A 16,207-nucleotide genomic window follows, 5' to 3' on the forward strand; every position below is an offset into this window, starting at 1 on the left:
TTTAGAACCCTTGGATGTAGGTCATCAGGTCCAGGGGATTTATCGGCTTTTAATCCCATTAGTTTCTTCAATATTTTTTCTCTACTGATATTAATTATAAACAATTTTACAACACCAAGTTATAGTCCAGCAATTTTATTTTAACTTCACAAGCTTTGCTGGACTATAACTTGGTGTTGTAAAATTGTTTACAATTGTCAACCCCAGTCCATCACCGGCATCTCCACATCATGATATTAATTACTTTAAGTTCCTCACTCATTAGACCCTTGGTTCCCCACTATTTCTGGTATGCTTTTTGTGTCTTCTACCGTGAAGACAAATACAAAATATTTGTTTAACGTCTCTGCCATTTCCTTATTCCTCGTTATAATTTCTCCTGTCTCAGTCTCTAAGGGACCAACGTTTACTTTTGCTACTCTCTTCCTTTTTACATACTTGTAGAAGCTCTTACAATCCATTTTTATATTTCTTGCTAGTTTACTTTCATATTCTATTTTCTCCCTCTTTATCAACTTTTTGGTCATCCTCTGCTGGTTTCTAAAACTCTCCCAATCCTCAGGCTTACTACTCTTCTTGGCAACATTATAAGCCTCTTCTTTTAATCTAATACTATCCTTAACTTTTTAGTTAGCCACAGATGAATCACTTTTCCCATGGAGTTTTTATTTCTCAATGGAATGTATATTTGTTGAGAATATTGAAATATTTCTTTAAATGTTTGCCATTGCTTATCTGCTGTCATACCCTTTAACCTAATTTCTCAATCTACCTTAGCCAACTCGCCTCTCATACCTATGTAATTGGCTTTATTTAAGTTTAAGACTGTAGTTTCTGACTTAAGTTCGTCAATCTCAAGCTCAATGTGAAATTCTATCATATTATGATCACTCTTCCCCATAAAAGATCCTTTACTGTGAGATTACTAATTAACCATGTCGCATTACACAGTACAATATCTAAAATAGCCTGTTCCCTGGTTGGTTCCATGTTGTATTGTTCTAAGAAACTGTCTCAAATGCATTCCATGAACGCGTCCTCCAGACTACCTTTGCCAATTTGATTTGTCCAGTCTATATGAGGATTAAAGTCCCCCACGATTATTGCATTTGTCTCATTTTTTTTTAGTCAGGGTAATGAGAGCTAGTAGCTTCAAACTGTAAGTGTTTTTAAGGGAGGAAATGTTTGCAAGAGTTGGTAGTAGGAGGGTGGGATCCGTTAGTTTGTTGTGGCTCCAAATTGATTAAACCTTCTGTTAACCTTCTGTTTCCTGTCAAGCAGTGGGGTGCTCAGTCACATCTAATTGGTTAGTTCTTTCAAATAGCTGGTACAGACACAGTGGGTCAAATGGCCTTTTGTGCTGTATGATTCTATGATATAAATAAGATGGAAAAAGTCCATGATATAAATATGCCACTTTTCTGTTTTTTTACACTAAATGTGCATTGTATTAATTCATTAAGAGCACCAAAAAGGCGAATTAGCTATCAGACCATTTTAATTATTTGTCACAGCCATGAGAACAATGCGACCTGCAATCCAACTCCCTCTGTTTCTGTGAGGATGAGCTTTCGTTGGGTTAAGGCTGCTGCTGAAAAAGGTCTCCTGTGAAGGATTAGAAATCTAAGAGAACGGACATACCGGCAGGATCTTCCGCTGAGGTTATATGGGAAGGTGTGGGGGGAGGGTGATAGGTTGGGATACTGTGGGGGGAGGGGTGGTAGGGTGGGATACTGTGTGTGGGGGAGGGGTGGTAGGGTGGGATACTGTGTTGGTGGAGGGTGATATGGTGGGATACTGTGTGTGGGGGAGGGGTGGTAGGGTGGGATACTGTGTTGGGTGGGATACTGTGTGTGGGGGAGGGGTGGTAGGGTGGGATACTGTGTGTGGGGGAGGGGTGGTAGGGTGGGATACTGTGTTGGGGGGAGAGGTGGTAGGGTGGGATACTGTGTGTGGGGGAGGGGTGGTAGGGTGGGATACTGTGTTGGGGGGAGAGGTGGTAGGGTGGGATACTGTGTGTGGGGGAGGGGTGGTAGGGTGGGATACTGTGTGGGGGAGGGGTGGTAGGGTGGGATACTGTGTGGGGGGAGGGGTGATAGGGTGGGATACTGTGTGTGGGGGAGGGGTGGTAGGGTGGGATACTGTGTGGGGGAGGGGTGGTAGGGTGGGATACTGTGTGGGGGAGGGGTGGTAGGGTGGGATACTGTGTTGGGTGGGATACTGTGTGTGGGGGAGGGGTGGTAGGGTGGGATACTGTGTTGGGTGGGATACTGTGTGTGGGGGAGGGGTGGTAGGGTGGGATACTGTGTTGGGTGGGATACTGTGTGTGGGGGAGGGGTGGTAGGGTGGGATACTGTGTTGGGTGGGATACTGTGTGGGGGAGGGGTGGTAGGGTGGGATACTGTGTGTGGGGGAGGGGTGGTAGGGTGGGATACTGTGTTGGGGGGAGAGGTGGTAGGGTGGGATACTGTGTGTGGGGGAGGGGTGGTAGGGTGGGATACTGTGTTGGGTGGGATACTGTGTGGGGGAGGGGTGGTAGGGTGGGATACTGTGTTGGGTGGGATACTGTGTGGGGGGGAGGGGTGGTAGGGTGGGATACTGTGTGGGGGAGGGGTGATAGGGTGGGATACTGTGGGGGGAGGGGTGATAGGGTGGGATACTGTGGGGGGAGGGGTGATATGGTGGGATACTGTGTGGGGGAGAGGGGTGATACGGTGGGATATTGTGTGTGGGGAGGGTGATACGGTGGGATACTGTGTGTGGGAGAGGGGTGATACGGTGGGATATTGTGTGTGGGAGAGACAGGTGATATCGTGAGATACCGTTTGTGGAGGAGGGGTGATATGGTGGGATACTGTGTGGGGGGAGGGGTGGTAGGGTGGGATACTGTGTGGGGGAGGGGTGGTAGGGTGGGATACTGTGTGTGGGGGAGGGGTGGGATACTTTATTGGGGGAGTGGTGATAGGGTGGGATATTGTGTGTGGGGGAGGGTGATACGGTGGGATACTGTGTGTGGGGAGGGGTGATACGGTGGGATACTGTGTGTGGGGAGGGTGATACGGTGGGATATTGTGTGTGGGAGAGACAGGTGATATCGTGAGATACCGTTTGTGGAGGAGGGGTGATATGGTGGGATACTGTGTGGGGGGGAAATGGTGGGATACTGTTTGTGGGGGAGGGGTGATACAGTGGGAGGAGGGGTGATATGGTGGGATACTGTAGGGGGAGGGGTGATATGGAATATTGTTTGTGTGGGGGAGGTGTGATACAGTGGGATACTATTTGTGAGGGAGGGATGGTACGGTCAGATACTGTGTGGGGGAGGGTTGATATGGTCAGATACTGTGTGTGGGGGAGGGGCATTATGGTAGGATATTATGTGTGGAGGAGGGGTGATGTCATGGGTGGGATACTGTGTGTGGGGGAGGGGTGGTAGGGTGGGATACTGTGTGTGGGGGAGGGGTGGTAGGGTGGGATACTGTGTTGGGGGGAGAGGTGGTAGGGTGGGATACTGTGTGTGGGGGAGGGGTGGTAGGGTGGGATACTGTGTTGGGGGGAGAGGTGGTAGGGTGGGATACTGTGTGTGGGGGAGGGGTGGTAGGGTGGGATACTGTGTGGGGGAGGGGTGGTAGGGTGGGATACTGTGTGGGGGAGGGGTGGTAGGGTGGGATACTGTGTTGGGTGGGATACTGTGTGTGGGGGAGGGGTGGTAGGGTGGGATACTGTGTTGGGTGGGATACTGTGTGTGGGGGAGGGGTGGTAGGGTGGGATACTGTGTTGGGTGGGATACTGTGTGTGGGGGAGGGGTGGTAGGGTGGGATACTGTGTTGGGTGGGATACTGTGTGGGGGAGGGGTGGTAGGGTGGGATACTGTGTGTGGGGGAGGGGTGGTAGGGTGGGATACTGTGTTGGGGGGAGAGGTGGTAGGGTGGGATACTGTGTGTGGGGGAGGGGTGGTAGGGTGGGATACTGTGTGTGGGGGAGGGGTGGTAGGGTGGGATACTGTGTTGGGTGGGATACTGTGTGGGGGAGGGGTGGTAGGGTGGGATACTGTGTTGGGTGGGATACTGTGTGGGGGGGAGGGGTGGTAGGGTGGGATACTGTGTGGGGGAGGGGTGATAGGGTGGGATACTGTGGGGGGAGGGGTGATAGGGTGGGATACTGTGGGGGGAGGGGTGATATGGTGGGATACTGTGTGGGGGAGAGGGGTGATACGGTGGGATATTGTGTGTGGGGAGGGTGATACGGTGGGATACTGTGTGTGGGAGAGGGGTGATACGGTGGGATATTGTGTGTGGGAGAGACAGGTGATATCGTGAGATACCGTTTGTGGAGGAGGGGTGATATGGTGGGATACTGTGTGGGGGGAGGGGTGGTAGGGTGGGATACTGTGTGGGGGAGGGGTGGTAGGGTGGGATACTGTGTGTGGGGGAGGGGTGGGATACTTTATTGGGGGAGTGGTGATAGGGTGGGATATTGTGTGTGGGGGAGGGTGATACGGTGGGATACTGTGTGTGGGGAGGGGTGATACGGTGGGATACTGTGTGTGGGGAGGGTGATACGGTGGGATATTGTGTGTGGGAGAGACAGGTGATATCGTGAGATACCGTTTGTGGAGGAGGGGTGATATGGTGGGATACTGTGTGGGGGGGAAATGGTGGGATACTGTTTGTGGGGGAGGGGTGATACAGTGGGAGGAGGGGTGATATGGTGGGATACTGTAGGGGGAGGGGTGATATGGAATATTGTTTGTGTGGGGGAGGTGTGATACAGTGGGATACTATTTGTGAGGGAGGGATGGTACGGTCAGATACTGTGTGGGGGAGGGTTGATATGGTCAGATACTGTGTGTGGGGGAGGGGCATTATGGTAGGATATTATGTGTGGAGGAGGGGTGATGTCATGGGATACTGTGAGTGGGGGGGGGGTGATACGGTGGGATATAGTGTGGGGTAGGGGTGATACGGTGGGATATTATATGTGGAGGAGACATGATGCGGTCAGATACTGCGAGTGGGAGAGGGGTGATACGGTGGGATACTGATTGGTGGAGGAGTGATACGGTGGGATACTGTGTGAAGGAGGGGTAATACAGTGGGATACTGTGGGGGAGGGGTGATACGCTGGGATACTGTGTGAGGGAGGGGTAATACAGTGGGATACTGTGGGGGAGGGGTGATACGCTGGGATACTGTGTGAGGGAGGGGTAATACAGTGGGATACTGTGGGGGAGGGGTGATACGCTGGGATACTGTGTGAGGGAGGGGTAATACAGTGGGATATTGTGGGGGAGGGATGATACGCTGGGATACTGATTGGTGGAGGGGTGGTAGGGTGGGATACTGTGTGTGGGGGAGGGGTGGGATACTTTATGGGGGGAGGGGTGATAGGGTGAGATATTGTGTGTGTGTGGGAGGGTGATACGGTGGGATACTGTGTGTGGGGAGGGGTGATACGGTGGGATACTGTGTGGGGCAGGGTGATACGGTGGGATACTGTGTGTGGGAGAGGGGTGATACGGTGGGATACTGTGTGTGGGGAGGGGTGATACGGTGGGATACTGTGTGGGGCAGGGTGATACGGTGGGATACTGTGTGTGGGAGAGGGGTGATACGGTGGGATACTGTGTGTGGGAGAGACAGGTGATGTCGTGAGATACCGTTTGTGGAGGAGGGGTGATATGGTGGGATACTGTGTGTATAGAATGGGTGATACAATGGAATACTGTGCGTGGGGGAGGGATGATATGGTCAGATACTGTGTGGGGGGGGAAATGGTGGGATACTGTTCGTGGGGGAGGGGTGATACAGTGGGAGGAGGGGTGATATGGTGGGATACTGTAGGGGGAGGGGTGATATGGAATATTGTTTGTGTGGGGGAGGTGTGATACAGTTGGTTACTGTGAGGGGAGGGGTGATATGGGACACCGTGTGGGGGGGAGGGGTGATACGGTGGGATACTATTTGTGAGGGAGGGATGGTACGGTCAGATACTGTGTGGGGGAGGGGTGATATGGTCAGATACTGTGTGTGGGGGAGGGGCATTATGGTAGGATATTATGTGTGGAGGAGGGGTGATGTCATGGGATACTGTGAGTGGGGGAGGGGTGATACGGTGGGATATTGTGTGGGCTAGAGGTGATACGGTCAGATACTATGTGTGGAGGAGGGGTGATACGGTGGGATACTATTTGGGAGAGATGGGTGATATCGTGGGCTACTGTTTGTGGGGGAGAGGTGATACGGTGGGATACTGTGTGTGGGAGTGGGTTGATACGGTGGGATACAGTGTGGGGTAGGGGTGATACGGTGGGATATTATATATGGAGGAGACATGATGCGGTCAGATACTGCGAGTGGGAGAGGGGTGATACGGTGGGATACTGATTGGTGGAGGAATGATATGGTGGGATACTGATTGGTGGAGGAGTGATACGGTGGGATACTGTGTGAAGGAGGGGTAATACAGTGGGATACTGTGGGGGAGGGGTGATACGCTGGGATACTGTGTGAGGGAGGGGTAATACAGTGGGATATTATGGGGGAGGGGTGATACGCTGGGATACTGTGTGAGGAAGGGGTAATACAGTGGGATACTGTGGGGGAGGGATGATACGCTGGGATACTCATTGGTGGAGGGGTGATATGGTGGGATACTGTGTGAAGGAGGGGTAATACAGTGGGATACTATAGGGGAGGGATGATACGCTGGGATACTGATTGGTGGAGGGGTGATAGGGTGGGATACTGTGGGGGAGGGTTGATAGGGTGGGATACTGTGGGGGAGGGGTGATAGGGTGGGATACTGTGGGGGAAGGGTGATAGGGTAGGATACTGTGGGGGAGGGGTGATAGGGTGGGATACTGTGGGGGAGGGGTGATAGGGTGGGATACTGTGGGGGAAGGGTGATAGGGTAGGATACTGTGGGGGAGGGGTGATAGGGTGGGATACTGTGGGGGAGGGGTGATAGGGTGGGATACTGTGGGGGAGGGGTAATAAGGTGGGATACTGTGGGGGAAGGGTGATAGGGTAGGATACTGATTGGTGGAGGGCTGATACGGTGGGGTACTGTGAGGGAGGGGTGATAGGGTCGGGTGTTATGGTAGGATACTGTGTGTGAGGGGAGGTGATATGGTGCAGTACCGTGTAGGGGAGGGGGCTACATTGCAATACTGTGTGAAGAGGGATTCAGTGGGATGCTGTGCTGGGGAGGAGGGGGCAGGAATAACTTGCACAATTCCATGTGCAGCAATATGGGTTGTATAGTGCCTGCCGTGTGCAATGCTCGACTGTGCTGCTGGGGAGCAATTGCTCGATTCTCCCCCAGGACTCAAGATTTTAATTTTATTTTTACTGTGATTAACAATTCATATTTAAAATGTTTTGCTACCACCACAGAAATGTAACTAGTCATATTGTTTAGTAATTAAATATCTACTGTGCCCTGGCCAATATTTATCCTTCAACCAACATCACTAAAACAGCTTACCTGGTCATTATCACATTGCTGTTTGTGGGATCTTGCTGTGCGCAATTTGGCTGCTGCATTTCCTACATTACAACAGTGACTGCACTTTAAAAGTAATTCACTGGCTGTAAAGCGCTTTGGGACGTCCTGAGGTCGTGAAAGGCGCTATAGAAATGCAAGTCTTTCTTTATCTCAAAAGTACTCTGCTCTATGGGAGCTGGGGGCGATGTTATTAATGTTCCTAATTGCACGGTAGAGCAGCACTTTCACCGTAGGGAAAGGCGGGATTTGGACGATGATGCTGTCTCGTCTGATTGCGTTCAGCTGCTTTTCCAGTCAGTGAGGAATGCCCTGGCATCGGAATCCAGATGACAGGAGTGTGGAAGGGTCTCCTCCAGGGTTGACAGATGTGTTAGACAATGTCTGCTGCTCCTGCCAGGGCTGTCTGGAATTGTTCTGGAAAATGCTGTTCAGCCAAATATTGAGCTGAGCTGATTGAGGTTTACCTAGTCTTTAATCCACTGGTAATCCTCCCTGTGCTGCTGACTTTACTGAGCCTGGTATTGGTGCAGCATTCTGTGCAGAAATCACAAGGATGTCAAACGTGATCGGAAATAGGAAACCGTCAAGTTTACGTGGAGAGACTGGAGAAGCTGGTTTTGTTCTCCTTAGAGCAAAGGTGGTTAAAGGGAGATTTAATAGAGGTGTTCAAAATCATGAAGGGTTTTGAGTAAATAAGGAGAGACTGTTTCCAGTGGCAGAAGGGTCAGTAACCAGACACAGATTTAAGATAATTGGCAAAAGAAACAGAGGTGAGATGAGGAGAATTTTTTTTACGCGAGTTGTTATGATCTGGAATGCACTGCCTGAAAGGATGGTGGAAACAGATTCAATAATAACTTTCAAAAGGGAATTGGATAAATAGTTGAAGGAAACAAATTGTAGGGCTATGGGGAAAGGCAGGGGAGCGGGATTAATTGGATAACACTTTCAAAGAGCCAGCACAGGCACGATGGGCTGAATGGCTTCCTGTGCTGAATCATTCTATGATAAGTGTGGAAAGGTTAAAGAATTTGTCATCTGACTCATTTCGATTTATCAATCCTGTGTTTGAATGAACAAGCAGCTTTGGAGAAGTGCTCAGCTGCCAGAAATTCCACCAGTAAGAGTGTTTCAGAGAGCCTCCAATGGCCTGATGTGAAAAGGCACCACCCGATATGATTATGATAAGTAGATCCCAGGAATCAATTCCCGATCTGCACTGAGTTAGTTAATGTCGGCCGGGGTGATAAGAGTTCAGTGTTCCCGCGGGTGGAGGAGGGGGAGTACGCCAGGGTTTGTATTCCTTGTTCGCTATCCAGCGACTCCCTACTCTCAAGTCCTCTCCATAAAGAACGACTGTATGAAGCACCAGACGGCAGCACCTTAGCGCTGGAAGGACAGAAAGGGGAGAAAGTTGAGGGGTGGAAGGGTGAATGTGATTGTGTGTTTGAGCAAGAACAAGCAGTTCCAGGACCACAGGGAGTGGGTCCATACTCTCGATTCCCAGTCTCAGCCCTGATGGTCCAGAGGGGTGCCCAGTTAGCTCATGGGGAAAGACATCCTGAGAGACCACTCTGGTGGACACTTTCAGGGTGGCATGTGCCAGGGAGCAGCATGCCCACCTCCACTCACTGTGGATCCTATATAGTAGAGGAAAACTTGGAAAGAGGAATGCAAAGGGTTTGAAGAACCTCAAAAAGACTCGCCATTCACCCCGACCCCAACAGTACAGCCAACCTTAGGCAGTCCCTGAATGGGGAATTACGAGGGTAAATCTGTGTCAGGCCATTTAATGACAGAACTTTGCAGTGCACCACCATCCCACCTGTGACTGGGGGTCCAATTCTAGTTGGTACCCAGTTTTGTTTCATTGCTATACTCCAGAAACTGCTGGATGCTGCTCATTTGTCATTTTATTTCCTGTGTTTTTCCCTCTTTAAGTTTCCCTGTGCACCGTTCGCCAGTCAGGCTTCTGCTAATCCTGGACTTCAGGCAGCTGCTGCTAGGTGTGCAACGGCAGCCCAGAGGTGAGTTACCTGAAGTGCCTGACCACTGATTGGTGCCTCCTCTAAGCAGCATGATTTAGCTTGAGAACTCACTGCAAACAGCGACTTCCATCTTGCAATGTAACCATGCTGTGTGTATGCCATGTAGCCATTCAGTGTAGCCATTCAGTGTAATCAAGCTATGCTGTATAGCCATTCATTGTAGCCGTGCTGTGTAACCATGCTTGTGTAGCTATGCTTTGTAACCAAGCTATGCTGTATAGCCATTCAGTGTAGCCATGCTGTGTAACAATGCTTGTGTAGCTATGCTGTGTAGTCATTCAGTGTAGCCATACTGTGTAACCATGCTTGTGTAGCTATGCTGTGCAGTCATTCAGTGTAGCCATACTGTGTAACCATGCTTGTGTAGCTATGCTGTGCAGTCATTCAGTGTAGCCATACTGTGTAACCATGCTTGTGTAGCTATGCTGTGTAGTCATTCAATGTAGCCATGCTGTGTAACCATGCAGCTCCTGGTAGCAGTCATGACTTTCATCAAAAAAGAACAAAAGGATTTGTATTGTATATAGTGCCTTATCATATTTCTCAGTTATATCCCAAAGTATTTCATATGCAATGAATTTTATATGGGCAAACGTGGCAGCCATTTTCTGCACAGCAAGCTCCTGCAAATGGCAATGAGGCGAATGGCCAGTTTATTGGTAAGCATTAGTTGAGGGAGGAAGGTTAGTCAGGAAGTCAGGAGAACTCCCTGCTCATCTTTGAACAATACCATGCGATCTTTAATGTCCAGTTGAACCTCCGAAACAGGCAGAGTGGGGGTAGCATTTTAACATCCCATCCAAAGGACTGCATCTCCAACAGTGCAGCGCTCCCTCAGTACTTCAGTCATGTCAGCCTAGATTATATGCTCAAGTCCTGGAGTACATCTTGAACCTGCATCTTTCTAACTCGGAGGTAAGCGTGACTCCCACTGAGCCAAGGTAGTACTTGGGTTATGATGACGTTGTGACATTTGCTGACAAGGAGCCTGCTCCTGGTTTGATTTCTGAAAACTGCAAAATCTACCAGTGCTTTTAAATCAGAGTTCTGATGCGTCAGTACAAATACTGATAGGGAGAGCTGCTTCGGCAAGTAAGTTATTCTCTCTTTCCCTTGTGTTCTGCAGGTGGATGATCTGTACCTGATTGCTATTTCCCACCGTCACGGGGTGAAGTCACTGCGGGATCTAACAGCAGAACACCTGCCAATGTTACAGAATATACTGCAGGAAGGACAGGTGAGTGCCCAGTGCCTGCTGGATCAAGCTGCCTTTTTTGCACTGAGACACACTAGTCACATTGGCTCCCAGTTCTTTGCGAGCTACTGCCTTTAGCATGTACCGGCCAGCTTACTTTCAGCTTGTCGCTGGCTACGTGAGTTCCACATAGAGAATTCAACCATTGAGGTTTACAGCACAGAGGAAGCCATGTGGCTCATTGTGTCTGTGTCGGTTCTTGGCTAAAGCAATCTCAAACTAATCCCACTGCCCCGTCTCTCCATCTCTGTATCTGCTTCAGTTTCCAATATTTATCCAGTTTTCCCTTTTGGCTCGAGTGCAGCCCGGGCCTTGGAAAAGCGGCCAAAATCCGCCCATTCACATCCATTTACTCACGGTCACTGCGGCCAAATCTTGTAAAGCAGCTGCACCCGTGAGCCTCGCTCATGGGTGCACGCACGCGCAGGTTGGTAGTGACAAATTGATCAGCGCACACAAGGTAAAGTGCTGGCGTGGCAGCATTAGCAGGAAGTGATGGTCGCGGCAGCCCCACCGGGAATCGCTACGTGCGTGTGTGTGGCAATGTCGTTACACCGGCCCTCGTTAACGCTGCCACTGCCGGAGCAGCCCGTTTACTGGCTCCAGGAAGACCAGTGGTAGTCAGTCACGTTACAGCTAAAAACAAGTTATCCGATCTTTAAAATCAAATCCAGGCGGCTTGGCTTCCGGTGCTGCCAGCCGAGCAAAATCTATGTGATTGGCGGCACCAGATCAGCATAAGAGCAGCCGTAAAAATGTATGTACCCCAAAAAACTCTGCCCTCTAATTGCAGCATTACCAACACCCATGATTCACCTGACAGTTCCGTGATTTCCAGGTACGGAGTGAATTGAGAATGTTACGATTTTTTATTCTCCCGCGTGAATCACGGGCGCTGAAGAAATCATGGCTGATAATCGCGGGATGAGCGAGTGAAACGGGAGTGTTGGCACCACTGGGTAGCTAGGATGGTTTTCTGCCCATGATTCGCCACTTCAGCTTTTGCTTGGCCACCAGAGGGGTGGGGCGCATGGAGGCAAAGCATCTTCTTGTTGACTGGAAAAGGGGCACTCAGGAAATCAGTGTGTGCCTCATCAGTAAAATACCATAGATCATTTTCAAAGTAAGCTGCAAGTGCACTGGCACAGGCACGATGGGCCGAACGGCCTCCTTCTGTGCTGTAAGATCCTACGACCTAGTCTTGCTTGCAAGGGTATATTATACGGTTGTTTTATATAACCCTGATGTTCTGTCTTGCAGGTGGCCATCTCCCAGCGTTATAATATTCCGGCAAGCCAGCTGAGGATTTACCTCCATTATCAGCCCTCCTACTACCATCTGCACGTTCACTTCACTGCTCTCAGCTACGATGCTCCAGGATCCATGGTGGAACGCGCGCATCTACTTTCCAGCGTCATAGAGAACCTGCAGACTGACCCGGATTACTACCAGAAACGAACCCTGACCTTTGCCTTGAAGGCCGACGACCCGCTCCTGCAGCGGTTCAAAGAGGCAGGAAGGGTGTAGAAGAGAGATAGATTTTTGTTCGCGCACGGTCGCAGTTTTTGCAGTCTGTTTTCTATGAGCTGAACCAACCTGGCGCCACACACACATGTTGAGTTGGGTTCCACTGCTTTAGAAACGTCAACAGTGGAGACAGATCCCCTTTGAGCAAACAGGCACTCGGCCTGACCTCCGCCTGCTCAGAACACAGAGTTTCTGCATGAACAGACCAGAATAAACATTGTTGCTATGGCATTAAAATGTTACTTGCCAGAAATCGGAGATAGCAAAGAGTCAAACCCTCAAATGTAGTTTTAAAAAAAAAATGTGATCTCGTTCTGACAGTGTAGTTAGATTTCACTTACTGCTGTCCATCCTGGCTTTTCCCACGTGGAGTGGGGAGTGAGAGAGGAGAGAGAAATGCAGGCATTTGTAAGCTGACACAAAACCCAGCCAAGATTGCTGAATGGTGTTTGTATTCTGGTCTGGTCATGCAGAAACGCTTGGAAATCTTTGTTCTGAGCAAACAGAGGTCAGGTCGGGTGACTGCTTGCTCAATGGGGCATCTGTCTCCACTGTTCATGCTTCTAAACCAGTGTAACCCAACTCGGTGTGTGTGTGTGGTTCCAGGTTTCTGATTCTGCTACTTTCCTACCAAGGAGGGTTTCCTCTGAGTGCTTTTTGTAGCAAAACCATGAACTCGTTTATAAAGAGCTGATTAATGATTTTGCAACAAATATAGGAATGACTTCTTTGTTTCAGTATCTCTCTCCTCCTTCCTTCCCGAAGTCCTGACTCTTGGGGTACAGTTCCATAGACACCAAAGCAACCTTCAGTACCTTGGCCATTCTTCATGTGCAAGCCTAGTTATTGAGTGTCGGCTTGCTAGCCAACCAAATGGGATGCAGCAGCTCTTATCTTGTCTTCACGCAAAGTATGCACTTGCACACCTTCCAGCTGAAGTCACTGGACAGCAATTGTAAGTGGGAGTCTTGTCTATTATTTTTCCTTCCCCACCGCACCCTTTGCCAGTCTACAGGAGCTGAGGCTGTTGTGGAACATAAGAACATAAGAAATAGGAGCAGGAGTGGGCCATACGGCCCCTCGAGTCTGCTCCACCATTCAACAAGATCATGGCTGATCTTCGACCTCAACTCAACTTTTCCACCCGATCCCCTAGAGTCCAAAAATCTATCAATCTCAACCTTGAATATACTCAATGACTGAGCATCCACAGCCCTCTGGGGTAGAGAATTCCAAAGATTCACAACCCTCTGAGTAAAGAAATTCCTCATCTCAGTTTTAAATGGCCGACCCCTTATCCTGAGACTATGCCCCATAGTCCTAGACTCTCCAGCCAGGGGAAACAACCTCTCAGCGTCTACCCTGTCAAACCCCCTCAGAATCTTATACATTTCAATGAGATCACCTCTCATTCTTCTAAACTCCAGAGAATATAGGCCCATTCTACTCACTCTCTCCTCATCGGACAACCCTCTCATCCCTAGGAATCAATCTAGTGGAGGAGACCAACTAACTCAGCATAGAACAGAACAGGGATTAATTACAAAAATAACGGGCTGGTCCGTCTAGCCTGCCCGACGCTCACGCTGGCCAGAGCCTCATTACCAGACACTTTGAACTTCCTCCGCCCCTCCGCAGCAACGTGACCTCCTGGTCCATGTGTCTCAGCAACACACCAGGCAATGCCTCGACCACGAAACCATTGCAGGAGCTAATAGCTCTATTTACAACATATTTTACTGTCTCTTCATCATTTGATGCCCTCAGCAGCTCACGAGGGTGACCTGCTCCTATACCACTTCCTGGAGCTTGTCACTGGGACTTGTTTTTTTTGGCAGAGGATGTCCACTTTCCAGTGGAGAAACACTTAGCCTCACCCAGCCCTTTGTCTTGATGGTGCGGTAGGGATAATCACCTTTCCGTGTGGGGGAATCGCAGGTGTTGGCCTACCTGGGACATGGGTTTTTAATTTTCATAACAGGTAAGAACCACTTTTTACAAACGAATTGAACAATCCCAGCTGACACTCTGTGAATTTTCTTTCTGGCAGTTTTCTCCCCGTCTCTCTCCCCCTCCCTTTGCCCAGTCCCTGAAGACCCCAATATTTTGTTTGGGGCCACTGTACTACGAGTGCTACCAGCCCTCTAGCACCTCACTCATGTGTAACCCTGGACAGTGAGTGTTAGTGAGTTATTCAACTGTAGAGCGAATAACAATCCAGATCCTCACCTGATCCACAGACATGTATTTTCTAGCAGCGTTTTTCAGTAGAAATCAGGACCAGGGATCCTGCCTGATTTTTTTTTTACTTCTTTCCCTCCTAAGGTCAGTTATAGCATTCCAGTTTCTCCTCTGCCTGAGAATAGCCAACTCTGCAGAGACCAGGAATCAAATCCTAGACCCTCTGCTCTGTATGGCCCAGTAATATCCAACAGGGTATTGGGGGAGCTGATTTGCATTTTCCCCACCAATACTCAAACACAGATACTTAGCCAGAATTACAGGCGGTATGCAGATTAACAAGAATTAGGATCACAACTTTTTGATACAATGACGGTGTTATAATTTTTAAAATGCAGCTTTGTAGTATTGTTTAAAGATTAATAAATGTTTTGGAGAAATAAAGCATACTGTGTGTAATTCCTTCATAAGCTCTACTCTGCAGTGCTCTAACGTGCCTGAAATCTACAATTATCTGAATTGCGAGGGTGTGACAGACACAGTAGAGAAATTCAGGCATCACCATAAAGTAAAAGGGCATCATGAACTTGTATAGAGGATAGTAGGATAGTCGCTTCGTGATTTTCAAAGCACCAATGTAATCCTGGGCCTTGAAAGTACACTTGGAATACTAATTTAGATATGAGCTCTCAACCTGTTTCAATGTTGTTATCCCACGGTGTAATTTCAAAGCCCCAGCATTGAAATATGAGCACAGCTGGATTGGTTTATGCACATCATTTAAACCCCAAGCTTCAATTGCTACTTGGGATTCATTTAACAATATCAGTAGTTGTTGTTTCATATATGAACACATGTTTATGTGTCAGTATTTGAAATGGTTTCTTTACTGCTTTGGTGCATTTTGATGTGGGGTTTTATGAGACAATTTAGCAATGAGAACACAAGAGAAGTCGAGGATGGGAAAGGCCATTCATCCCATCAAAGTCTGTCCCTCTGGTACTGAGGTGTCCAAACTACAGCCCGTGGGCCATATGGAGCCCATGGGGTAAATTTTAACTTCCAGCCAGGAAGGGAGGGGCGGGGAGATTTCCGGGTGCGAAACCCGGAAGGTAAGTGTGCGGGAAGCCCACCAATGGTATTTCCAAGTTTCGCACCCGGCAGACAGCCTGATTGACAGGCTGGCTGGTTGTTGGCAGTGAAAGGAGCTGCACATTGGAGAGGGGGGCGGGAGGGATAGAGAGATCATTGGGCTTGGAAAAAATCGTTAGGTGGGGGGATGTGGACGACATCGGCGGGGTTGGGGGGGTGGTTGGCCAGGTGAGCTTGTTGGGCCTGGATGAAGTATTCCTGCTCCTTCGGGCCCACAAGCAGTGCAATAAAGGCCCTCACTCACCTCATGGATCCAGCCCTTCCCGCCAGCCTACACCTGACAAGATTCGGAGGCGATGGGAAACCCGAACAGGTAAAATTAAATTCATTTTAATTGTTCAATACACAAAATATCAAATACCTCAAGTATCTCAATGAGTTACATTGCCCTTTTATGTATTGGCCTGCCGGCTTTAAATGGGGGTGGGAGTTCCTGGTGTTTGCCTTCCACACGCAGACAAACCTGCCTGAGTTAAACCCAGAAGTGGGCGTGTTGGAACCGGGATGCGGTCCCACTCCGAAAACTTAGTATTTC

General features: G+C 49.3%; 1 protein-coding gene across 1 annotated transcript in view; it reads left to right on the top strand.

The window, feature by feature from the left end:
* Positions 1-14,964, top strand: part of dcps (decapping enzyme, scavenger) — a 76,094-nt gene extending 61,130 nt beyond the window's left edge. Inside the window, exons 5-6 of the mRNA XM_067971092.1 lie at positions 10,684-10,794; positions 12,073-14,964. Of these exons, the coding sequence (XP_067827193.1) occupies positions 10,684-10,794; positions 12,073-12,339 (378 nt within the window). The 3' untranslated portion in view covers positions 12,340-14,964. The remainder of the gene's footprint in view (positions 1-10,683; positions 10,795-12,072) is intronic.
* Positions 14,965-16,207: the final 1,243 nt, after the last annotated feature.

The sequence above is a fragment of the Heptranchias perlo genome, chromosome 33 (assembly GCF_035084215.1).
Source record: "Heptranchias perlo isolate sHepPer1 chromosome 33, sHepPer1.hap1, whole genome shotgun sequence".
Classification (NCBI taxonomy): domain Eukaryota; kingdom Metazoa; phylum Chordata; class Chondrichthyes; order Hexanchiformes; family Hexanchidae; genus Heptranchias; species Heptranchias perlo.